General features: G+C 40.0%; 1 protein-coding gene across 1 annotated transcript; it reads left to right on the top strand.

The window, feature by feature from the left end:
- Positions 1-5,081: 5,081 nt before the first annotated feature.
- Positions 5,082-15,364, top strand: LOC140932251 (sodium-dependent phosphate transport protein 2B-like). Its single transcript, XM_073381876.1, has 4 exons — positions 5,082-5,354; positions 5,427-5,568; positions 9,223-9,495; positions 14,043-15,364. The coding sequence occupies exons 1-4, from the start codon at positions 5,277-5,279 to the stop codon at positions 15,362-15,364; spliced, it is 1,815 nt and encodes a 604-aa protein (XP_073237977.1). The 5' UTR covers positions 5,082-5,276.
- Positions 15,365-25,766: the final 10,402 nt, after the last annotated feature.

Raw genomic sequence — 25,766 nt, forward strand, 5'->3', positions numbered from 1 at the left:
ACACGTACCAACCCTGCGGTACGGCCACTACCTTACGTATGCGCACGGCCATATCACCCAAGTAGTGGTATCAATGAATAGCTGTTTCTTCCTAATTAGGACTCATCAGCATGGCGAGAGGTCTCGAGACTTCGAGACGAGAAGTCTCCCTTGCGACCATCCACCCCGGCAGTTACTACCGAGAAGAGTGCAAAAGCACTGGTCTATTCGCCCGCTCGACCGTAGGGAAGTGGTAGCTGTTGGTTGGGAACCGCAAAACAGTTCTCCCACGGTATGCGTGTGGAGATGGAATCAGAAAAATGGACCTGTATGCCGCTTTATTGGTAATTGTTCGTCTGCTATTGCAGCAGGCGAGAATTTACCGTTCCTGGTTGCCCTCTGAAATCTTTCCAAAATATGGTAGTGCTGCAGAAAAGGAGTAAACAATAGCGAGTAGATTACGGAGGGCAACCAAGCATGGAAAATTCTCGCGTGCTGTATGGGTATTTGACGTTGTGCTAAACTCGAGACACTAGGAAATTCCAAAGCAAAAACTTAGCCAGATCTATGATATGTCTTCAGTATTTGCTCAATTTTGCGCCTACGTTAGACAACTTTAAGTTTTCAATGGACACGAAATTCACGGGGATTTTGTAGTACACTAATTAATTGCAGCGCTGAAATTGTTTAAAGAAAATCTATCGACGAATTTTGGTTTAACCGCTGATTCGTGAAAGTAGCCTTAAAAATTACAAAAAGAGCTCAGCATTGCGTTTGACTGATTCACATGTTTTCATGTTTTTTCGAAATCGCGCAAGTCTTTTTGCGTTTAGCCGGTTATAGAGTGTAACTAGTGTATAAAGGTCATTTGCAAAACGAGTGAGTGTTAAAAACCTTTCGGAAGCATCCAGAAAGTTGCAGAGTTGTCTGCATTAAGTCCAGCCTTCCGTTCATGCATAATTTATACCCTTTTTGTAGAAATTCAAAGATACCTCGAAATTCCTCATACACATTTTTGTGAAACTTCGCTGAATAGAAGACAAGCACCCAAAGTATACGTAGCTTAAAGCATTTCCAAAGAAAATGCCTATAAGGGCAGAAATTCGATTTAGAGCTAAACTATTGTGACGTCTTTGTCAAATGTCTCGATCAAACCACAGAGCGCACGTATAATTTGCCGTTCACCTGCCATAGCGTTCAGGGGCAACTTCTTGCTTACAGACCGTGGGCTAAGCGGTCAGCGGAAACGCCAGGACAGACTATACAAGATTGTCTCAAGGGTGGGGTAGTGTTCAGGTGTTTTTGCTGTACCGGCTTCCGAAGCTGGGCCATTGCAAGAGTCAGAACCCCACCGTTCATAGTAAATGGACTACTAGTGCGACCATTGCTTTTTTTTCTCATTTCCTTTTCCTTCGTTAGTGTGATTTTGGGCCTTATCCAAAGAAACATACCTATTGACGCCTTTTCACTCCAAATGACGACAAATTTCGTTAGGTTTGTTTCAAAATATTGCCAGCTGGACATATATAGAAAAAAAATAACTTATGGCAACATATATGTAATTAGCATCCTACGTGATCCTCTCAATATATTTCTGCTATTTTCTAAACTGATCCTCGAAAGAACCTTAAGATCCGAGAACGGTGAGGGCAGGGAAATGTCAGTTTGGAGTGCCGTCCGCGTCGTTGGATCTTTTAAGTCCCTATCAAAGCACACATGCCTAATCAGCCTGATCTCTCTTCACTTATCCTCCGTTTCAGCTGAAACAGAAAATGACAGGTTTGTTTATGCGGTTATTATTTTAAATATCGAAGGAAATTCCACAGGAACGTTAAAGAGTATACTTAGAAGAAGAGAAAAGATGACATAACCTCTTTAGTATATTTGTAATCATGCTAAAAGTTCCAATATTTGACCCAAAAATGATCGGCATGACCATTAAAACTGCAAGAAACACTTTCTAAGATAAGGTAGTATCAAAATTTTCCAGCAGGAGATATAAGTTCAAAGATTGTTCTACAAAAACGGACAAGGATTTGCCGATTGCATTTAAGGCGCGAGTTCGAAGAATAAAAAAAGAAATTTTTCTTAACTTGTAGTATGGACTAAGAATAGATAGGATATTTCTCATTATTATATTAGTCTGGGAGCGCGAGAAAAAAACGCAATCGAACATACAGAAGAGTATGAACCTTTGAAGCGACCAATCACAGATTCATACAAACTGAGAGATCTGAAAGAACTTTATAAGCAAGCACGACGGCGACAGCAGCGAACGCGTTTGGCTAAAAATAACGTCATGATAAGGAAATCAAGGATAGCTTTATTCGAATTTGTTATGATAATTGGACTCACTAACAAAGTCGAGCCAAGGCACACGAGGAAGGCTGACATGATAGTTAACTAACTACCAGCCACCGAATTGAGGACGCTCAACGGAAAGCTGAAAGATGGGCAGTTTTCAACATTGGGAATTGAGAAATATCCAGAGCTTAACAATATCACTTATATTGAAACAGGCATCTTAAGTTAGTACCAATTGCCCTATGATAATATAATTGACATTTTCTTTTTAAGAACTTGATCTTTCTCTAGAAAATGTCTAATCAGGATAACTAAATTGGAACGATGAGCTAATTTCCTTAATTCGTCCAGTGATTTACTTTTCTGAGTAGTCTTTATACCCAACGGTTAGGGAATATTGGTTAAGGGTTTGCCTTTGAAATTCGGCCCGGCCCATCGCAGGTTTCACGAATCTTTAAATTAAATCTTTGGCCTGCGGCATCCAAAAAAGGTACTAGTTTGAACATATTTTCTTGAAGTATTTCATGACCGTTGGTCTTGCTCAGTGGGACAGTAAATTAAGAAAGGCAAAAATAAAACCTCTGCTCCAGCAAGTGAATATTGATACCTTTACACTAATCTGTTAATTGGGATGAAGCTACAGCTTATTATAAGAAATTTACAGTGATAAAATGTTTGGATTCTTCTACTTAAATAGCCTAACACAAAAACCCTATTACGATAGCCATAACTGTATTGCACTTCCAAGAGAAGTGAGGGGCGTGATTCGCCGATTCGTTAGATTTATAGGCTCCTAGCACGAAAATGGTGTAGGACAAAGTCAGTAGTATAAATCAGTCTTTTTTGTTAGGGTTTTAGTAGTCAGAATATGCTGTTAGAAAATGTTTTGCGAGAATTTTATCATAGGGTAGTTTGGATTAGAAACTCGGAGGTGCTGTAAACTGATCAAAAAGGTCAGTTTGTTTTTGAGAACGTCATTTGGTACCCCCATTGTGAGACCAAGTGTACTGCACCGTATTTAACATGGGGTTCTTAATTGCACAGCTATACCATAGTAGTCATTAACGACCGTTTTTCTGTAAAATATCTGTTTGGAGAAGCACATATTGCCTAGAATTTTATTTTGCTTTAGGACCGCTAAAAATTTCTAAATGAACGTTCCATTCATGTACAATTTTCGATGCTTATCTAATAAATTCCCTACAATTTTCTAAGTTTAATTTTTTCATGTTTTACTGCCCAGGTTACACTATTTTTCTTAGAAAAAGGAAACCTAAAATTTTCGGATTCTAAATTGTGATGGAGCGAGTTATCAGAAAAATTCTCACTTTCGTAAAAAGATAAATTGGACCTAAAATTTTCGGGAAAATAATACTGAAGCTCTTGCAATTTCGAAGACTTAAGTTCCCCTAGGATGACCGAACAAACAGAAATTTTTAAGCGCCGCTTAGAATGCATTTCTAGAGATGTAAAGGTACTCTTTATAGCCTGAAAAGTGTATTCATCGTACTCTGGAGGAAACCGTCGTTGGGTGCCCCTGAGTCATGGTAAGAACAGAGTCAGAACTATCCAATCGTAGATGCGGTGTGCTCCGTCAATAGAATTGCTATGATTTGCAACAAATAGTTAAATATTTGGAGATAATAGAATACAAGGCTATATCTTTTAAGGCAGCTTAAGCGTTCAAAAGGAGATCCTGCGCAGCTACTTTGTTTCTATACTACGTGTATCCGGCCCATGTCTGAATATGCCTGCCAAGTTTTCCACAATGGTCTGCCTGAGTATCTCTCTGAAGAGCTAGAGAAAATTCAGCGCCGTGCACTTAGAATTATTTTCCCAGATTTAGGCTATCAAGAGGCTCTAAAAGAGTGCAATATTGCCACCCTCCACCAACGGCGCCAATGGCTGACAGAGCGCCTATTCAATGAGATTAAGGACAACAGCCTCCACAAATTACATGGCCTTTTGCCGCCACGTAATCTTAGTACTGTAGCCTTAAGGAGAAAGCGCGCTTTTAACGTACCTCTTTGTAGAACAAATAGCCTAATGAATAGTTTTATCATGCATAACGCGGCTATTTTCTAATGGTTTTATTGTAAATTCGCGGCTATTTTCTTAAATTTCATGACGTAGTATTTTGTTCCTTTGTTTTATTTATTTACTGTTATTTATTTATAATAGTTAGTCCTAGTATTCAACGTATTGTACAGTCCGTAATCCAGCCCTTGGGCTGCAATGGATTTTTAATAAAGCTATCTATCTATCTATCTATCTATCTATCTATCTATCTATCTATCTATCTATCTATCTATCTATCTATCTATCTATCTCTTATCATTACATAAGAAAATCAAATATGTTGCTTCAAAACAGGGATAGAACAAGTCCCCGTAACTCACTGAATCACGAAAGGTCAGGAAAAAGGTCATTTACAGGGGATAAATCAATTCAAATTTGGTCCATGCGGCCGGAGACATAACGTGACCCTCACTGAATCACGAAAGTCAGGAAAAAGGTTACAGGGGATAAATCAATTCAAATTTGGTCCATGCGGCCGGAGACATAACGTGACCCTTCTTCCCCGCTGAAACTCATTTTTCACAACGTGATCCAGAAAAAGGAGAAAAATGGGAAAAGAATACACTCTTCTTAATTTTTAAAAAAATATACCTTCACATATTCGCTATTGGCAATATCCATGTAAGCGGCAGTATCGTGACTTGCAGTACAGCTGTCATATCGGATCACATCACTTGACAAGACTTTTATCAGGCTTCCATTTATTGTTTGACCAATACTTAAAAAAATCACGCATAAGTATGTTGATGTTGATGCCGGACGAAGGCGGTTGGAAGACTGAATCACTGACGTATTTTTTAAATATTTGCTCAATCGCTAGGACACTAGAACAAACGTTTTTAGGACATAAAACCAGTTCGCGTAGAATTGTCGTCGTACAATACTTCTGAGTCTGGCTAACTCTCTTGCTCATCATGGCGGACATTACAAGAAGTTCATTCAACCTTGCTAGGGACGTTGAAATGGCAAATCGTGGCGAACCTTATCTTTCGGTAGGTAGCATGTTTATGATAGACATTTGCTTCTTAGTAACATCTTACACTTCTAATAACCACTTTACACAGGGTGAGAACGAGGGCTATCAGGCGGATGGCGACGAAAACGCACGAAATATACCGACACATGTACGTGAAGGGGACAAGATCGATGAAGATTTTGATCCTTGGGCGTTGCCAGAACTTCAGGACTTTGGACCAAAGTGGTCTGGTAGGTTGCGTGCAATTGTTTATGTTGCCACGTTATCCGTCCTTTTATTTAAAATGCAGGGTACAGAGTGCAAGGCTTTCGTGCGGCGAAACCTTACAAACCTTTTGTGCTTTATTGCAACAATACTCGGACCGAAATATTGAATAGCAGCAAGACTAAAGCGCTAGAATGTAGAAACAAGTTTTATGCAAAATGTTTAAATGGCGAACGGTACCTGATGGCAAAGCGATGAAGAAGTAAACAAGATACAATTAGCAAAAAATTTATTTTAACAAATTTGACCGATACATATCAGTCTGTTTGAGGCAAACCTTCTTCGGGTGCTAAAGAATAATAAAAACCTTAGTTCCTGAAGAAGGTTTGTAGTCCAAAGCGAAATTTTGGGGAACATTTGTTTACTTCTTCGTTCATGCCGGCCCGGCTTTTGTATTGCACGGTAGAACCGATGAGAAAAGTAGAGAAAGTATGTCAAATTTTGATTACGATTTTGCAAATATCAACATGAAGCAAAATTACAGAAGCTTATGTGTTCGAAATTTTGAACGATCTTTCAATACTCCGCAAATTACCTCTTCTTCATGAACTGACCACGGTGGTAATGAGAAATTTACATAAGCAATATTACGCAATAGCAGTTTGCCGGTTTGATGTAGCCAATTACAAAGCAGTTTATTATTAATTACAAAAGCATACGTGTTTATTTGTTTAAACCTCCTCCATTTTCTAATTATTTCTCCATATTGTCAACTTTGTGAGTTAATCGTTTGTAAGAAACCTACTCGTAAGTGCGTAACATGCGTATTTACGATTTTCCAACTATTGCTGCAACATAATTAAAGACGCTTTGACAGCAAAAGTGACAAAACGTCAACGCCAAGTCACGCAAAAATGGCAACTTGATTGTTGGTCACAAAAGTATTTTTATTAGCATGGCATTGAAACAGGGCTGGGAGTATGGCGTACGATCCCCGCCAAAATTTATTGTTTGAATTTTAAATTCGTCATTTAAATTTCTACTTGAATTTTATAGCCGAATATTAAATTTTACACTCTTCCTTCAGATTTCGCATCATTGGAAAACGTTTTTACACTCGTATTTTATTTTTAAAACTCAACTCTTTTATTTGACTTTGCTGGCCGTATATTTTCAACTCGCTTCATCAAATTACACTTGCCAAGTCATATTTCAAACTCGACCTTGAAAATTTTCAACGCGACTTCTGAATTTTCGTTCACGCTTCAGTGATCGTTGATGAAGACCATCTATCGGGGGGTGGGTCGTGGTTGGCTCTTTAGTCCATCATGCTTTGCGCCTTTTGTACAAACATACAAATGATCAGATAAATCTGCTCTCTCGTGGATTAAAATTTGTCCCTACGCCTATGACAAACGAAACCACATTAAGAAAACAACTCTTTACAGACTTCAAAGATTTTGCTAGGAAAATGCGGCTCCAGTTTATATATCACGGCAAGGACAAAAACAGCCACCCCTTCTACGTTAAGTCAAACTGGGAACCACCAGTTCAGCAGTCCGGTTACCAAAGAGAGCTATCTAAAAGAAATTAAAATACAAATTGCGCACACACCGATAACCAAAGCTATACCCAACCTACCGCTAAATGAGAGAAAAGTTATCACAGAGCTAAAAAATAACTCTGAAATAAACGACAAGAAAGCGGATAAAGGTGCTGCCACAGTCATAATGAACAAAAAAGGGGCAACTTTCCAAAAAGTAAAACAAATAGTCGAAGAACTAGATCAGGGAAGTTTTATTGACGAAATGACTGTTAAATGGTTATCACAGACACCTAACCCAAACAGAATACCTGTCTTCTACACTCTCACAAAGATTCATAAACCAACTCCTGTTGGCCGACCTATAGTGGCAGGTAAAGACGGACCCACCGAACGAATATCATCATTCGTTGATAGCTTACTTCAACCAATAGCTAAGTCACAAAAGTCCTATCTTAAGGACACAACTAACTTTGTTAACTTCATAGATAGGAGAAACCTCCCAGAGGACGCTTTCCTAGTCTCCTTAGACGTTGCTGGCCTGTACACAAATATCCCACAGGAAGAGGGAATAAACACAGTAGGCAAAGCATACCAGACTTTCTACGGGGAAAACACCCCTATCCCTACCCAATCCCTCAGAAGAATCCTTAAACTTATTCTTCAAGAGAACTCCTTTGAATTCAACGGCAAAAACTCAAAGATCTCCAAACACACGGAACCGCAATGGGTACAAAGATGGCAGCCGCCTTTGCCAACATCTTTATGTCGGTGGTAGAGACAAAAATACTGAACCTCGGCAAAACTAAACCTCTTGAGTGGAAAAGATACATTGACGATATTTCTCATTGTGGAGAACTGAGAGAAAGGAGATAGATGAATTCAATGCTCTTGCAAACAGGCATCACCCTTCAATTAAATTTACGGCAGAAATATCTGATAAAGAGATTTACTTTCTGGATACAACTGTTTACAAAGGCGAGAGATTTCACAACCAAGGAATCCTTGACATCCGCACACATTTTAAACCTACAGAGACTTTTAAATACACGCATTTCTCTTCCTGTAACCCTCACGGGGTCAGAAAAGGTCTCATAAAGGGCGAAGCCCTTAGACTTCTGAGAACTAACTCGTCAGCTAAATCCTTCTATGAGAACATCTACAACTTCAAAAAACGCCTTCGCGCTAGAGGTTACCCTCACAATCTAACAGGAATTATCACCTCTGAGGTTAAATTTACCGAACCGAAGTCAGCTTTACAAAAGAACAATGAAGTGCGAAAGAAAATTCCGCCTTTCGTTACCACGTACCACCCTGCTTTGACAAAACTTAAAAACATTTTAATGAGCAAATGGCACTTAATTCAAGATCAACTACTACTGAGAGAAATATACAACGTGCCTCCCATCATTTCATATAAAAGAGCAAAACCGCTGGGAGATATCCTCGTTAGAGCAAAACTATAAGGTCACGTATCACACTATCACGAGCTTATGAGTCGTGTTTGGCACGTCAACTCCTTCCACCTATCTCTGTACGCTCGATAAACATGTAATGGTGGATCCTATGCCAGCCAAGACAGAATCGAGTAAATCCACACAGTTTATAATAATACGATTTAAATACTCCAACCGAAGCAAAATTCCGCTATAATCACTGTCCTGATAGGAGTCTAAACGCTCCAAAGTTTCTTGTACAACAGCAAGTTCGAACGCTGCCGCCATGTTTGTACAAAAGGCGCAAAGCATGATGGACTAAAGAGCCACCCACGACCCATCCCCCAACAGATGGTCTTCATCAACGATCACTGAAGCGTAAACGAAAATTCAGAAGTCGTGTTAAAAGTTTGAAATATAACTCGGCAAGTGTAATTTGATGAAGCGAGTTGAAAATATACCGAGAGCAAGCTAAGGTCAAATAAAGGAGTTGAGTTTAAAAACTAAAAGACGAGCGTAAAAACGTTTTCCAATGATGCAAAATCTGAGGGAAGAGTGTAAAATTTTATATTCGGCTATAAAATTAAAGTAGAAATTTAAATGATAAATTTAAAATTTCAACAATAAATTTTGGCGGGGATCGTAGGCCATAGGGAAGTCTTGCACTTATTGACAGAGTCGTTATGTTCGCATGCCAACAGAACTCGACGCCAAAGGAAAGTTCTTTCGCGTCGCCTTGGCGTTTGCCAAGGTTGTGCTTCTCCTTGGTTGCCTCTACTTGTTCATCTGTTCACTGGATTTTCTAAGCAGTGCCTTCCGCCTGTTGGGAGGGAAAGCGGCAGGCGAGGCCTTCGCCTCGAATGAAATTCTTAGCAACCCTGTGGCTGGTCTGATGATTGGCGTTCTGGCAACTGTACTTGTTCAAAGTTCTTCCACCACAACTTCCATCGTGGTCTCTATGGTGGCCTCTCGGAGTAAGTGTTGTATGAGTCTTGTATGGATAAGATGTAATTTATAAGGATGTTTTAAACCTGCAGTTACTACAAATAAACGATTTAATTTGGCGTCTAGAATTAAGCGGCCAAAAGCAAAAATCTGAATTGATTTGTGAACAATAATTTTTGGCTCAGAGGACGAATTCCTATATTTTGTCGCCCACAAAAGACGCAATACAACATTTAACAATTAGCTCATGCGTCAGCGTGCGTATGTCGAGATATTGAGCATGCGGGAAGTTTGGAGAGCACGAAAGAGGCATGCGCCGAGAGCAACTCTAGCCTCTTGAGTGCTCTCCAAACTTTGCAAGTGCTCAATATCTCGACATAAGCACAGATGAAGCATGAACTAATTGTCTTATCACATTATCAAAGTGATCAATGCAGCAGTAACTCAAATTTTTATTATTGTAGCGCTCGCACAAAGCAGCACGTGTCTATGTCTGCGTGACAATATTTTTTTACCTTCCAGTTATGTTTTTGTCTTGAAACTGACAGAAAGTTTACTCAAGTCAGTTAAGATAACATTAAAAAAAGATTGTAAAATCCATATTGAGGTGCCGGAAAACTATTAATTCACCGAAAAATTATTTTTGAAAGAAATAACTTTGCAAAGAGTGATTTGCACACGCCATAGCCTGCACGTCTCGCGCAGATGACAACAACAACAACACTCAGCTCTTCCCCCTACTATCGGTTAACAAATTCAAAAGGTTTCTCCTAAATTTACGTTAGAAAACACATGGTTAACGCTTCATCGTGTACTGTTGAGTTATGGATGCACTTGAGAGACGTCTTTGGAGGATTGCTAAGCTTACAAGTCCGCAAAAGAACTCGAGGTATAGTTTATTGACGTCATCAGCGTACTCAATGGGAATATGACGCACACAAAAAAATGCTCATAGTGTTTAACTTTTGCACAAAACATAATCGTGGAAAATCATTTGGTGGGGGCTGTAAATTGTAGTTTGGGCTAACGAAAATGTCTCCAAATGTGCCAACCCTATCTGTCAATCCTTCATAGTGTACACACCCACCCGGCCTGAACCGGAGTGATTAGTTTAAGAAACGAACTTCAAGTCAGAAGTCTAACTTTCCCTTTATCCCAACCTTAGGTCACCCTGTTTGCCCATATTACTGAGAGCCTAAGCAACGACGACCACGGCGACAATCGCTTCCATTTGGACCCGCTCAATTTGACAAATGTAGGCGACTTTTCCTGGAGTCGAGTTTTTAACGAATTTTATCATGTTCAAAAAGGCAAAGGAAACTTTGTCGTCGTATGCTCACGTCCTCCATGGAACGTCGCACGAGGAGTTTTTACGACGTAGTCGTGCAGTGGATGTCAAAGAAATGTACTAAACAGCGTGATGCACGTGCAGAGCTGTTGTTTTGCTCATAAAACCAATTGGTTTTTGACATTGTCGTTGCCGTGGTCATCCTCGTGGTTGCTTAAGTACCCTAAATTTTAAATATACGTATTGATAGACGACAATAAGAAAGAAAGTCAACTTGTTTCTGACTTGAAAAACTACCTTCAAAGTGTCAATATCGAACGTGCCATTGAACTTCACCAAGAGAGAATGATCTAAGAGAGCGAATCCCCCATACATGACCCTCTTTCCATGAAAATTATTTTCAATCTATTCTTGGTTCTGTGTCATACTGCGTGGTTATTTTAAGGACGCCACCTTATTGGTCGGTTTGAGTGGCGTCATGTAATTTTAAACTTGGCGGGTAATTCATTTCATTGCCGATCACGCACAGCAAGCGATATGACGTGCAAACTTGGTATTGCTTTCGTCGACGAGTCAAAAGATTTCTACGTGGAAAAATCTGGCCAGAGTAGCTGCCGAAGAGCAAAATGGTCCTGGCTCGTGGAAGTTCGCCGGAGAAAGCGGTTCCGACTCGCCGGAAATTACTAATTGAGGTCTTCGCTACATCAGTATAAAAACATTGTACAAAAAAGACAACTGTCTCTTCCGGTGACATCCAAGCACACCCGCGAGCTGTGATACCGTCGTTTAGATCCAACTGTGGACACGTAATGAGAAAATAGGTTCAAAGTGGCTTCAAACATGAATGTTTAGCCGCGAAACATTTGAATTTTGAGAGGGCGCTAGATAAATGTGGGCACACCGCTCACTATAAAGAATTGACCGAAACCGGAAACCGCGCATAAAAAGTCTCTGGCATCCAGGTTAGCGATTGTCTAACAGCTTGAAGCATCTGACCTGATTTGTGTTCGCAGGGCGAAATATTCATAGCAAGTATTAGAAGTTAAGAAGAAGTAATGCAGTTTGAAACTCTCAAGAATAATTCTTAAAAGTAAATGCACTGTTTCTGAAAGAAAAACATTCCTGGAAAAAGAGAAAAAATATCTTGCACATTTGCATAAACAATTAAAGCCAGGCACCTATTAAAGGTTTCGTTTTTCTCGCGTGATAACCATTGCCTTTGGCTTTCACGTTGTGTCAGAATTCAGCATTCGTTACTTTAAATGGCTACCAGCCGTTAGAAAATCTCAATCTCTAATCTCAAAGTGAAATTTTGGCTCCAATACTGCAATCCCTTTGTAGATGAAATTCATTCCTGAATTATGAGCGGAACGCGCTGATCGAAAACACGTCAACAACAGGAGCCGATTAGTGTCGGCTCCTGGCGCTAATTACTATAATGCCTGTCAAACTTCAAATGTTTGGCGTCGAAACATGTCACGCTCACGTGAAAGTAGACCACGTGGGTCACGGAAACAACAGACAAAAATAACCTACGCAGCACGCGCGCGAACTTTAAATAGATTTTAAAAGATTATCATGGGGCACAGGGATTCGCTCTCTTAGCTCATTCTCTCTTGACTTCACCATGTTTTCACTTCATCCCGAACTGCAAAATTTTATATTGCTACGCAATATATTTCTATATTGCTACGCTTCGAATCTGTTAATAAATATGAAATGCAATGAAATCTGCAAAGCACTTAAGTGAGACATTCCAGAGATGACCCCGGCCAAAGTCTATAATTTGGATTGAACCACCTAATTCTTGCAGCTCAAAGCCCTCTCTAACCTGCCATCAAACGGTCCTTCTTCCCTTTCGCAAGTGCAGTCCTCTCATTACTTTGCCGTTGAGAATATTGTGGTTATATGAGGTTTGCCGTTTACAAAGATGACAAATAGCAGAAATGTAGTGGCTAAGGGATTTTTTACGTCAGTGCTTCCCCTCATGGACTCACACCGTTTCTCTGCGAGGTGCCTCCAAAAATTCAATTTCAAATTCAAATTCAAATTCAATTTCAAATTCAAACTAGAAAGACCCTTGAGGTCGTTTTCCATTTATTTTCCAACTGGATTATTTGGAGACGTTTTCTTAAATTAATGGTAAACAACTATAAAGTCACTTTTTCCCTTTCTGTTGCCATGTGCTTTCTTGCTCCTTACAACTCACCAGTATAAAAACCCTCCTTTTTTAGGAACTTTCAAAAGGCTGCCTTTTCCCTTAACCCTTTAAGCCCTAAGAGTGATCAGCATCACATTTCTCCTTGTAATATCAATGCTTCGTAAAACAGAGTGGTCGTGAGAATTACAGACATGATCACACAAGATAAACTTGCTTGATATTTTATCACCTTCTCCTCACTACTTCTGTAAGAAATGAATAGGGCAACAAATGAGAATTCAAATTTTGATCTTAGGGTTTAAAGGGTTAATAAGTTGTCCTTGTTACCGTTGTTTAGTAAGTAGAGAGAAGTAATAAAATTGGTTTTTGACAGAAGTATCAAACAAATCATCGAGGGATTTTAAGATTTTGTAAACCTGGGTGGTGGTGTGACAATCGGTAAATGCGGTTTTTTGTTGACGCCCCTATAAAGATAAAGGTAAAGGCGCACACTAGCCAAAGGCCCAAAACGGCCGGAGCTTTTTCCGGTTTCATTAGCATGAAGCACCTAGAAGTGTTGCTACTCCCCCGGACGAGATGCTAGTCCATCGCAGGGTTACCCCCCAACAGTTTGTCGCTGGTACCCATTTATACACCTGGGCCCAGTTGTTCGAACGCCGATTAGCGTTTAACCCGGGGTTAAATTTAACCCTTGTTTCTTTTTCTTGTGTTCAAAAGCATTTTCTCGGATAATTTTCTCTGTTGTTTGTGGAGCTTCCAATCATCAACTTGTAGACAAAAAGGACTAAAACTGAAATGCTTTTTAAGCTTTCAAATCTGAATTCAAATCTCGCACTAACCCTGGGTTATCTTAACCCAGCTTTGAAAAACTCGGCCCTGGGTGAAGAGAGAGAAAGTGGAGTAAAGTTTCTCCACTAAGGAAACAACGCGACGGGCGAGGCTTAAACCCCGGACTTCCGGATCCGGAGTTCGAGGTGATAAACACTCGGCCTGACGCCCCTATAGCTAGGAACTAAAGCCAATGCTAAGGATAAAAAGCTATATTTGTATGGGCATTTAAATGAAACAAACGCTGTTAAACTTGTTTATGAATGGTTAGAGGTGGACGAATAACTTTTTCTTTTCAGTTCTAGATGTTGAACCTGCCATTCCAATAGTGATGGGTGCCAATATTGGAACATCAGTCACCAACACGATTGTTTCCTTAGCTCAAGCTGCCGAGCGAAACGAATTCCGTCGTGCCTTTGCTGGAGCCACAGTTCACGATATCTTCAACTGGTTGTCTGTGCTTGTGTTCTTGCCTCTAGAAGTAGCCACCCGTTACTTAGCTCGGTTGACTGACAAGATAATTGAAGGTCTCCACCTGAAAAGAGAGAAGGGTGTCAACCAGAAGTTGCTGAAAACAATAACAGAACCATTTACCAAGCTCATTATTCAACTGGATAAAAAAATCATAAAGCAAATTGCTCTTGGAGACGAATCTGTTCGATCAAAATCTCTAATCAAGAGTTGCCAGCCCGAAAATGGCATTGAGACGGTCAATAAGACTGTGGTCAATGCTACCACTGGTATTAAAAGTTATGTACTTGAGAACAAGTCGTCGGAAACGGAAGTCACTTGCAAGTTTCTTTTCGCAGACACTTCACTGAACGATACGGAAGTTGGTATCATAATCTTGGTAATATCTATCTTCCTTCTCTGTGTCTGTCTTGTTGCAATTGTCAAAATCCTTCATTCCATGCTTCGCGGTCAGATGGCCAAAATCATCAAGAAGACCGTAAACGCAGACTTCCCAGGACCATTCAAGCATCTCACTGGTTACTTTGCTATCTTGGTTGGTGCTGGGTTAACAATGTTGGTTCAGTCTAGTTCCATCTTCACCTCTGCCCTTACACCTCTCATCGGAGTTGGAGTGGTGACCATCGAACGCGCCTTTCCACTCACCTTGGGTTCAAACATTGGAACAACCGGAACTGGCATTTTGGCAGCCTTGGCAAGTTCCTCAAACTTGGACAAAGCTCTCCAGATTGCCCTTTGCCATCTGTTCTTCAATATCTCTGGTATCATTTTGTGGTATCCAATCCCTTACCTGCGAAAAGTCCCTATCAATGTTGCAAAGACCCTGGGCAACAAGACTGCGACGTACCGTTGGTTTGCCATAGCATACCTGGTGTTTGCTTTCTTCCTTCTTCCTGCAGCAGTCTTTGGCTTGTCGCTGGCTGGTTGGAAAATCCTCCTTGCTGTCGCACTCCCGATTATTCTCCTCTTAGTGTTTATCATTGTTGTCAACATACTTCAGAGTAAACGCCCACAGAGCTTGCCCCAGGTCCTTCGTGATTGGAAATGGCTTCCAAAATGGATACGGTCATTGGAGCCTTATGATAGAGTATTTACGAAGATGGGTGAGATAAAGAAACTGTGCTGCTGTCGCAGAAATGGAAAGGACTAAAGTAAGGAAGAGATGCGAAGTGAACCTTTTTTTTAGTTCGAATAGCTTTTGACGATAATTGAGCGATTTCCCGCGCGGAAATTTGTAGCCTGAGAAAACAGCTGATATTTCCCCGCGACGCCAGCACTGGTTTCCCGCCAAATGGCGTCTGAGGAACGACTGCAGACATTCCATACTGATGACCTTTTTTACTAACCAGATCTGGGTAGTGCTTCTGATTGGCCGTGCTGCGTAGGACATTTGATTCAACCAATCAGAAGTATTAGCCAGATCTGAGTTGTGACACGGCATCAGTATAGAATTTCCTCGCTCGTTTCTTAGACGTTATTTCCGGGGAAACCAGCGGTGGCGTCGCGGGGAAATTTCGGCTGTTTTCTCGACAGCTGTAATCTGCGAGAGTATAGACCGTGGAAATGACGTTATTATAGTGCAATATGTTGTTCTTTTTTTCTCGCTCGCTATTTCACAGGCGACCCAAGCTCGGAGCATAAATTACCCCGTGTTTCGATTCTGTTTTGCATATTAGGAACGATTTATAGACTTTGCATGAAGAATGTAATATAGTTCTTAAAATGTAGATCTATAGGCTTAATAGGCTCGTTGTTTGTTCGTTGTTGTTTTCCTACATAATTATAAACAAGGCAGCTAGGTTACTGTGTGCAGTCTCAACTCACAAATATCTCTTGCATCAAAGAAACGCGCACCGATTCGCGATGAAAGCGCACCATTATCTCTTTCCCTTGTCACGGGTATTACGATGTTTTTTTGGTGGGGAAATGTTTTGAACGTTTTCGGTTCTGGGCAATCTGACGTGCGCTCAGGAAACTCTGTGACCTTGTGTTGCGTGGTGAACGCAAACCTTTTTTATACGCTCATCCATTGGATAATTCTAAACACCGCTTTCGCGCAATCGGTAGAGCTATCCGAGGGTAGGAAGATCCATGCAGAGTTATGCCAATAATGATTATCCGGATCCCATGAGTTCATGTTGGCATTCACCTCGCAACGCGTAGTCATCAAGGTTCCTGAGCGCGCAGGCGAGACTTGTAAGTTGAGACTGCACACAGTAACCTGCCTTGCTTCGCATTATATTGGAAAAGCAAGTCCGAACAAACAACGAGCCGCAAAACCGTATAAAATGGCCATGAATCGAGCCCAAGTTATACAGAAAAAGTAACAACAAACCCAAGTTTACATAAATGAAATTTAATTCTATATTTTTTACTATATTTCTACGTTTTAAGAACTATATTAAACTTTTCATACAAAGTCTATGAATCGTTCTAAAATGCAAAACAGTATCAAAACAAGCGGTAATTCAAGCAACGAACTTGGGCTGCTTGTGGCTATTTCGGAGAAAATTCACCAAAAACTGACGCTATAAACTGTCGGTGTTTATTGTTCACAACCAAATAGACAAATCTTTGGATCTAAACCAGTCGGCGAGTTAGAAAATTTGGATGCCGTGGTCTTTTTAACAAATAGATTCTATGTTGCCGTGCATCTGTTCAGTGGTAGGTACATAATAGGTTACGGATTACGTCAATAAGTGGTAAGAACAAAATGGTGACACATTAGCGTCTTTGGTGATCTCTTAGTGAAGAGATGCACGGCATAGAATACATAGAATCTATTCGTTTTATCTGACAATGTGCGGAAAAGAAATAACGACCAACTTGCCTCGTACCGCTTTACTGCTAGAGAATTTGGCCAGTTTAGGCATTTTCCAAAGGGGGCTCACAAACACCAAGTTTTCCTCTTTAACTTGTCGACATTTTCGGCCAAACGGTTTTTCAATCGCGCAACACACGATCGCGATTGTTCTATAATTTTTTTTGCCAGTAAAGGCATTTTCAAGTCGTCAAGAAACTCTTGTTGTCTCGTTTTCTCCATTTTTCTGACTTGTATACAGTAGCCGCTCACTTAACGGGACTTGGGGGCCATCGCTTGCTTAATCGGGACATAATCTCGCAGACAATTTCAAAGCTGTGCACAGTGGTGGACAAAACAAAACAATAAGCAAACAAACAAACAAATTTCCTGTGACGTCATCCCTGTGTCTGATGGGCAACGACTAATCATCGCGCGCGTAGCATTCAGTACATTGTATAAAAGAGTATAAATTGTGGATAGAGGTTGTTTATTTGTTAAATATACATGAATATGGTAGGCAATATGATATTTAATTCAATAGTTGTGCTGCTAGCTTGCGTCACAATCATTTGGATAAAGCTGAAATAAAATATAAACGCTAGGGAGCCGTTCTCAAAAAATGTATCATTCTCAGACTGAATAAATATTTTGAAAAATAAATAGTTTGAAAAATCGACTCCAATATTCAATGAACTAATACGCAGTAAAGACAAGATAGAGGCTGAGGTACAAGAGGATTCAAATTCGAGATTGTAGTGCTGCCCTCTTGGTTACAAGTTATCCACAGATTGAAAATAATGGTTGGGCTGCCTGTGGCACATCCCAACTATATTACGAGCTTTCTCCGCCAAAAAAATACAAAATTGCGGATAGATCACCCAGAAGGCAATGCTGGAACGGGACAATGAAAAATGGGAACAAGACATAGAGTGGGTAATGGCGTCGATAACGATAGGGCAAGGATTCAAGTCGCGGGGGGGCTTTCCGTTACTTCCGTACCACCCTGACACGGATGTCAGCAGAGCCTTTCTTTTGGCGTACTGGAGAATCGAGTAAGATCTTTGTTGAGCATGCGTGGCCAGGAGCTGATTACAAGTAATCAGCTCCAGGCGTAGCATGTTGCTATGGTATAGTTTCGAACCCAGGCCTAATACTCGTATGATTGCTTTAGCGGGCTCGGTTATGACCCATCAAGTTATCAGTTATCAGATGCTCGCACCCGAAAAAAATCAGTTTAACGAGAGAAGACAATATTGACTAGCCTAGAAATTCGGGCTGCGGCGAATTCAAAGGCTTAACGCGATTAAGACAGAGCTCTTTTCTCTTTCTTACTCAAGACGGCAATAGGAGGTTCTGGCGTGGGTGCTTCCGCATTGAAAACCACTTTAAAGGGGGCTGCGTTTAGCTATTTGCTATCTTCATGATCTTTTTAAAAAGTACTTAAAAAGCTGAAACGTGTATTCGCATAGTCTCCTTTGCAGCCGTTATTAGGGTCGTCACTCGTCACGCAACGCTCCTCCCCACTAACGGCCGTTAGTGGGGAGGAGCGTTGCGTGACGAGTGACGACCCTAATAACGGCTGCGAAGGAGACTAGTATTCGCACAGATCAATTTAATTCCAAAAATAATGGTCCACTTTTGTTATAATACCACATTTTTGCATTCAAATACTGTTTCCTATCGTCTGTTGCAACGGATAGCAAGGATACACATGAATTGAAAAATGAAAAATTGGACCAACTACTAAAGTTTTAGCTATGCCTACCAAAATCACCAAAAATATTATGGTTAGTGCTTCCTGATGAAACTCTAAATCTACAGGAGCATTTAGTGTATAGGTACTAAGGCACCGATAATACTGAACTTTAGCACAGAATTTACGGCAATATTCTCGTTTAATGAATGAATAAGGCTTTATTTAATCTCGGGTTTGATGAGGTTGGTTAGACCTCTAGCAAAAAATATGCTAATAAGCCGAGGGGAAAAAGGAAAAGAAAACAAAAAAAATAAATAAAATAATAGAGAAAGAAAGGGAAATCCAAAAACTTATTTACCGTATAAAGCCTTAAAATTACGTGACATAGCTTTTTACAATAAGAAGCCCAATTACTTAACATAGATATTATATAGAATTAGCTAAAACCTTAGCTGCTGGACTGCTTTTCTTAAGGCTGACAATGTGCTTAGGGATCTTAAGGTATCAGAAATCTTGTTCCAAGTACTAGCCGCAAGGTACTTTACTGAGTTCTTGCCATAACGGAGTCATATTCGGTTTCGCTACTTGCAGCTTGTTAACCCCTCTCAGGTTTTTGATGTTGTCTCTTAACCTAAATAGGTCTCTCAGATATTCAGGTGGATAATTGTTAACTGTCTTAAATACAATAATTAACAAGTCCTGGATAAGTCGATCCACAAGGCTGTAACCAACAATACGATCATAACGAGTGCTAGTTTGTGAAGACTCGTCACTGTACAAGTAACCAAGTGCTTGTTCATGCAACCTATCCAGTTTTTTACTTTCAGACTTTAAACAGTGATGCCATATGGAGGAACAGTAATGACAATGAGACATTATGAAAGAATTATAAAGACAGAGTTTGGTCCGAAACGATAATATATTCTTTAGTCTACAAAGAATATCAAGTTGCTTTCCAGCTTTCTTGCTAATTTTCATAATGACATAGCCTCCTTTTAAAACATGTATTCTTGAATGAGTAATACAAAATCAAGTGAGTGTGAAGTCGGGGTTGCTGATATAGATCCAATTTTACAAACGGCCAGGGTAGCTGTTGAGTGAAGGCCGCAATTAAATCTTATTTTCAGAAGAAAAATGTGAAACGAAAAAAAGAAAAGAAGAAAAATAACTAAAGCTGTTTATTTATAGTCCAGAGTCGATAGAACAGATAGAGTCCAAAGTCTGAAGTCTGAGGTTCATTCTTCAGAGTCTTGTTCATCGTCTGATCCACCGCTAAGATAATATTCCAGGAATTTTATCCCGTTGTGAAGGTTTTGCTCTATACACTGAAATTATATCAAACATACCCGGAGGGGGGGGGGGGGGTACTCCCATATATAAGCCATATATGTATGTGCCGCCCCAAAGGGTATCGTTTTTAGGCCTTTTTGGTCTGAAAACGGGTATACACTTCGCCGATTTTTGTCTGGAATCGGGTGTGGTTTTCGAGGGAACTACGGGATTTATCGTGAGTTCCAAATGAATAAGAAAGAAATAGAAGTATGCAAATTAGAAATGCATTTGAAGAAATTTTTTGCTTGTGCTCTGAGGCAAAGTAATTATAACATAATTTCTGCCTAAAGACCAGGCCTAAAAACGGGTATGGATTTTAGAGGTCAGGTCTGAAAACGGGTTTGGAAAATGACATTTTTTTGGTCTGAAATAGGGTCAGAATTTGGAGAACCAGGAGGCACACCCCCACCAAAAATCCTAGATGTACCTTCCCCCTTTGGGCAGACATAGCTAGCAATACTGAACCTTCTTGCTGGGCGGTCACGATAATCTGAAAGATGGTTTCGCTTTATTGCACTTCACAGCTGTGGTGGTTGTTGTTGTCCAGTAGAGCAGCTGTATTTCAATCTACAACTTCCGCGCATGTGAGCCATGCATCTAAGAAAGCAGTAAATACTTCAGTGTAAAGGATCACAAGAGATCTCAGCCAGTAGGCATACCACGCATAACTTCATTTTAGTTTGGAGTTCAGTACAGCATTTGGGATCATGCTAGTGTCTTTGAATATGACTGAAATATAGATGTGCGCTAATCAAATTGAAAACACAATTCATTGAAAGAATTTCAGCTAATTTATTTTTCTCATTGTATACACAAACGATGAAGAAACTGAAATAAAATATCAAGTCATAAATTGTTTCCGGTAGTGATACTATTTATAATGGGAAAGATGGCTTCGGGAAAATATTGTAATTGGCAGTACTTTTATTTTCTGTTCAGCTGTGGTTATTGTAGTCCACTATCCTCACAACTATTTCTGTAGGCGGCTTCCGTACATGTGATGGCATGCACATGAATTGATCATGAAGTAAATACTTATAAGTGAGATCAGAGGAGGTCAAAGACACAAAGCTGTCAACCGTTTATGATCCTATACCAGCCATGAGCTTTCTCGGCATATCTACGTGATTCATGACATACACAATCTTTTTTTTTTTTGCAATTTAGAGTCAACCGCAGAATTAAGATTCTGGTGTCTTTGAATAAGACACCAGAATCTAAATCTTTGAATAAGATATTAATACACTACTGGAATTAAAAAAATTGTAAATGTTTGCCACAAATTTAATATGTTCAGAAATATTGACATTTGGAACAGTTTTAACTTTAACGCCAAGAAAGTTGCAAAAGTAGCGCATCCGTTACGGGAGGGGCCCGGGGGCCCGGGGGCTCGGGTCCCGATCCCATTTAATTTAGTCCCGCGAGACCATGAAAAATTAGGAAGTTTAACAAGCAACGACCACAGCGAGGGCAACAACGACAAAGTCGAAAAAGAAATAGGTTTAATAAGCAACGCAACAACTCTGCACATGCAGCACGCTGTTTTAAGCATTTCTTTGCTGTTACTACTGCACGACTACGATGTGAAATTCCCTCGAGCCGGACGGCGTTTCATGAAGGAAGTAAACACACTATGACGAGTCAGTTTTGTTTCTCCCTCTAAACTTGGGTGCGTTCCCCTAGAATTCAATTCCAAAAAAATTCAGCTACATTTGATATTTTATGGGAGTCACAATGATCGTGACAAAGTTTGAAAACAAGCGAACTCTTCTTTATATTGGTAACGTTTTCGCTTTCGTTGCAGTCGTTGCTAAGCTCCCTATTATTTTCCAAGTCGGTTTCCGGCCCCTTTCTTAAAAATCTGAATCACCACAGCAATTGGGGACAGACAAAATTCAGTTGTTAACTCTAAATCTAGGCAGGAGGGGCTCTTTGTGTTCCTCTCTTCCCTGAGATTATTCTTATGCCGGCATTCATGAAATGGCTCACGACTTTGACAAAAAGGGGCGTCAGTCCACAGGGTGACAGAGAAATCTTTAGACATAAAGTTATGACAAAGTTGTGCATGAGCCAAAAGCCGGAAAATGTCTGATCATGTCTCAGACGGGAGGCTAACAAACGTGATCTCATTCACGGGCTCAAACGTGATCTCATTCACCTTAAAAACACTCTCGTAGAACGTTCAAGGTTCGTGTTCTTAGGTGTTGTTTGGTCTTCACAAAGATAACAAAAAATAGTTCCAGCAATTAATTTTTTTAACCAAATAACAAACCATGTTTGGGTTGATCAGACTGCGTAAGAATTGGTCATCAATGATGCCACCACCGTATAGAATTCTCTTGTTTAACCTTTTCTATTTGGTTTGGAGTGATGAAAGCTCAACTGACTGAGGACGATCATTTTTTCAGGAAATTGCCACTTAAGTTGCGCAACAGCAAGATTCTATATGCTACGGCAAATTTTGCCTGTCATCTTAGCCGAGAGTAATAATAGAAATATCATGCCACCCACTTTCTCTTTTCGCCGGTGAATATGTAGAGAGCCGGTTCGATTTTCAATGTGTGAAAGTAAACTGATTCACAAACAACCTTTAAAACCTAACCCTTTCGCTAAAAAAAACGCACTGACCAAAAAAGTTATGTGTACCAAGTGGAATACATCCTCTTCAGTTTTAGCTATGTTAACGTAAGGTCAAGTCATCGGCGATAGCTCAGTGCAGTAGCGGAAGGGTTGGGTTAATTGGATTCGTTTCGTGCATAAACGCATGAAGGATTACATCATGGGCACCCGACGACATTTTTCTGTGAAATAACGGTTCGAAGAAGCAATTTTTGCCTAAACATTTCTTAAGCTCAAGAAAGGCTAAAACATTCTGGATAACCGTTCCATTTGTCTGAGATAATTGAAGAATTTTCTAATGAAATTATGGCTGCTACAACCTCGAACTTTTGCGACCGGACCCATCTGACTCTGTTAGCCACTAGCTACCAGAGTGATAGGTCAGTTTCGACTGAGACGAAAACTCGAGACGACCAAAGTTCCCTTAAGATATCCGATCAGATATTAAATTGTTTTTTAGAGCAGCTCAAAATTAACTAGACAGGCTTCTAAAGCATAGAGAAAACCTATTAAGAAAATACAGTATTCCGCGCGCCTCGTTGCATTGGGTGCCTCTGATTCCATTGCATGGATATTCATACACTTTTTGGTTTTACTCTTTCACTCCTAAAAGCAAGTCATCAGTAGCAACTGGCCAAGAGAAAAAAACTATGAACAGAACTTAGTGTGCTTGAGGAAAGTCATTAAACAAGGTGAAGCACATGGTCTACATGTCAGAAAATTACTTTGCTTCGCTTGTCATTATCTCCTGATACTCATCCTTTAAGAGTCAGGAGAGTGTCATTTGAATAGACTTGTGGAGTAAAAATTCAAAATTTGTTCCAAGATCATGTCAATAGCCCGCGACATTTGGTGCTCCCGTGACATGCCAAACGAAGGACACCCTTTTGTCGTTTTCAGAGGGAACGAGATGAAGCAAGCGGCCTTAAAGGCGCAACGTCTCGCTATTTGGTATCTTACTGAAAAACTAAAGCTTTTTTTAATCAATTAAATTCCAAAAATAATGTCCAGTGTTATTTATTTAAGACTATAATAAGACATCGAAACTGTTTCCTGTCGTCTATTGCAATGGATGGCAAGGGTGGACATGAATTGAAACTTAAAAAAAGTTGGGCAACTTTTTCCATGGTAACTGCTTCCCGATAATTTTGTTTGATATATTCTTCATAACTCTACAAGAGTACTTTATGTACTAGTATGGGTGTAGTAAATGTCGGCACTAAGCCGAACAAGACTTCACTATATTCTCTTTTGCTTCAAACAGCCGTATCTCTATTGTCGTGACATCGCCCCCTGAAGAAGCTCCACAACGGAACTTTGTGGTTGTATAAATCTGAAACATTAGCGCCACAGTAGGAGGTTTATCTTATTTGAAGTCTCCGTCAAGATTATCTTCCAGTAGAATCGGCAAAGAGATGGAGGGCCGGACAGAAACACTCAGATACAGGACGAGTTAATGAACGCATAGAAAGACTGTTTTACCCGTTACAAATCTCTTCATTAGGATTGTGGAACTAGTCGAATACTACATATCAATGGATCTGAATATGGTAGCCGAATTTACAGTGAAGTGCAATGAAAAACCTAAAGACGCCTTAGTATAAAACAACTTGAGCGGCTTCTGGAATTGAAATTGCTGAATACTTGTCCTAACCATACTAACTGTGCCCTATGCAATCATGCCTGAGCCAAAACTAAAGTATTTTAGACTGATTTTTCACCCTAAGATAGATAGTAAGACAAATACGTGGTATGACACTCTTGTTTCGTTGGTTTCTTTTTTGTATCACACTCTCATTTTCATTGTGCGCTTCGGGGGCACTAATTGATCATGATACATGCTGTTTCATTAAGTAAGTTCTAAAATTCCCCCTTATTAAAACATTCATTTTTGCTCTTCTTTAACTCCTTCTGCTTGAAAATGAAATACATGCCGGCGTTTCTTGGTTAATTTTTCGGAAAGGTTTCTTGGTTGAATGATTGACTTTAGAGTTAGTATGCCGGAATATGGTAGTAATATGGTCAGGTGCTGAAACGAAGAAAATTTAATTTCAACTGTTTTGAAAACTTTGGAGAGAAAGCCTGAAACACTAAAACACAAACTTCATGCTAGTCGGTTTCATCTCAATTGACAGTGTTTAGTCCTGTGGTCAAGGACGTGACTTTGGCAAGTGCTGAATAGCAAAATATTGACACTGCTGAAGCTTGGTTTCCTAGCTATAATGTCGTATGATCTTTTCGGTTCTTGACTCCTCTATCATGCACCATTCTTTGCACGATGTTTTAGGCGTTGTTCCAATCACCTGACTGATATGGCGATAATAATAATAAAAAAATTAAAGACATAGAGCCGGAATCGCATCATTGTCATGAATCACCAAATAGAGTACTAAAGTGATGACGTCATAAAAATGAAATTTCTGAAATTATGGGATTTGTCAGGATATTCTGAAAGAACAACTTCCAAGAGGCCTACTTACCAAAAATGAGTATTTCGGGGCAAATTGTCTCTGAGATGTTAGCCGGTCATACTCAGAAAACTCCATACAAACCCGTCTAATTTTTTTTGGGTCGACCCAAAGAAATTTAGAAGGGTTTATATGGAGTTTTCTAAGCATAACTGGGCTAAGATCTCAGAGACAATTTGCCCCGAAATGCTCATTTTTGGCAAGTAGGCTTCTTGGACATTGTTCTTTCAGAATATCCTGACAAATCCCATGATTTCAGAAATTTCATTTTTATGACGTCACACTTTAGTACTCTATTCCGGACCTTTATAGTTCTTTAAGCCTACCAGATATCAGGTTAAATTTGGATTCAGAGCTGCCACATTTTCATGTCGCTTTCGCGAAGTTTTCACGTTTTTCCAAAAATAGAATCATGAAATATGGCATTCACCGCCCTGCATCGGCTGTGATTAGTGGATTGCACCTGGTGTAAGGAGAACCCTCGCGTGTAACATGTCTTACCTGACTTGTCCAACTTGGCCGGTGTTGTTTTTTCACCTTACTCCACCGCTCACACCTGTTTACCAAGTTAGAACAAGAGTTCAGGAAAAACAACTCTTTACATGGTTTTAAACTGATCATACAAAGGAAAAAG

Source organism: Porites lutea, chromosome 3, assembly GCF_958299795.1.
Source record: "Porites lutea chromosome 3, jaPorLute2.1, whole genome shotgun sequence".
Classification (NCBI taxonomy): Eukaryota; Metazoa; Cnidaria; class Anthozoa; order Scleractinia; family Poritidae; genus Porites; species Porites lutea.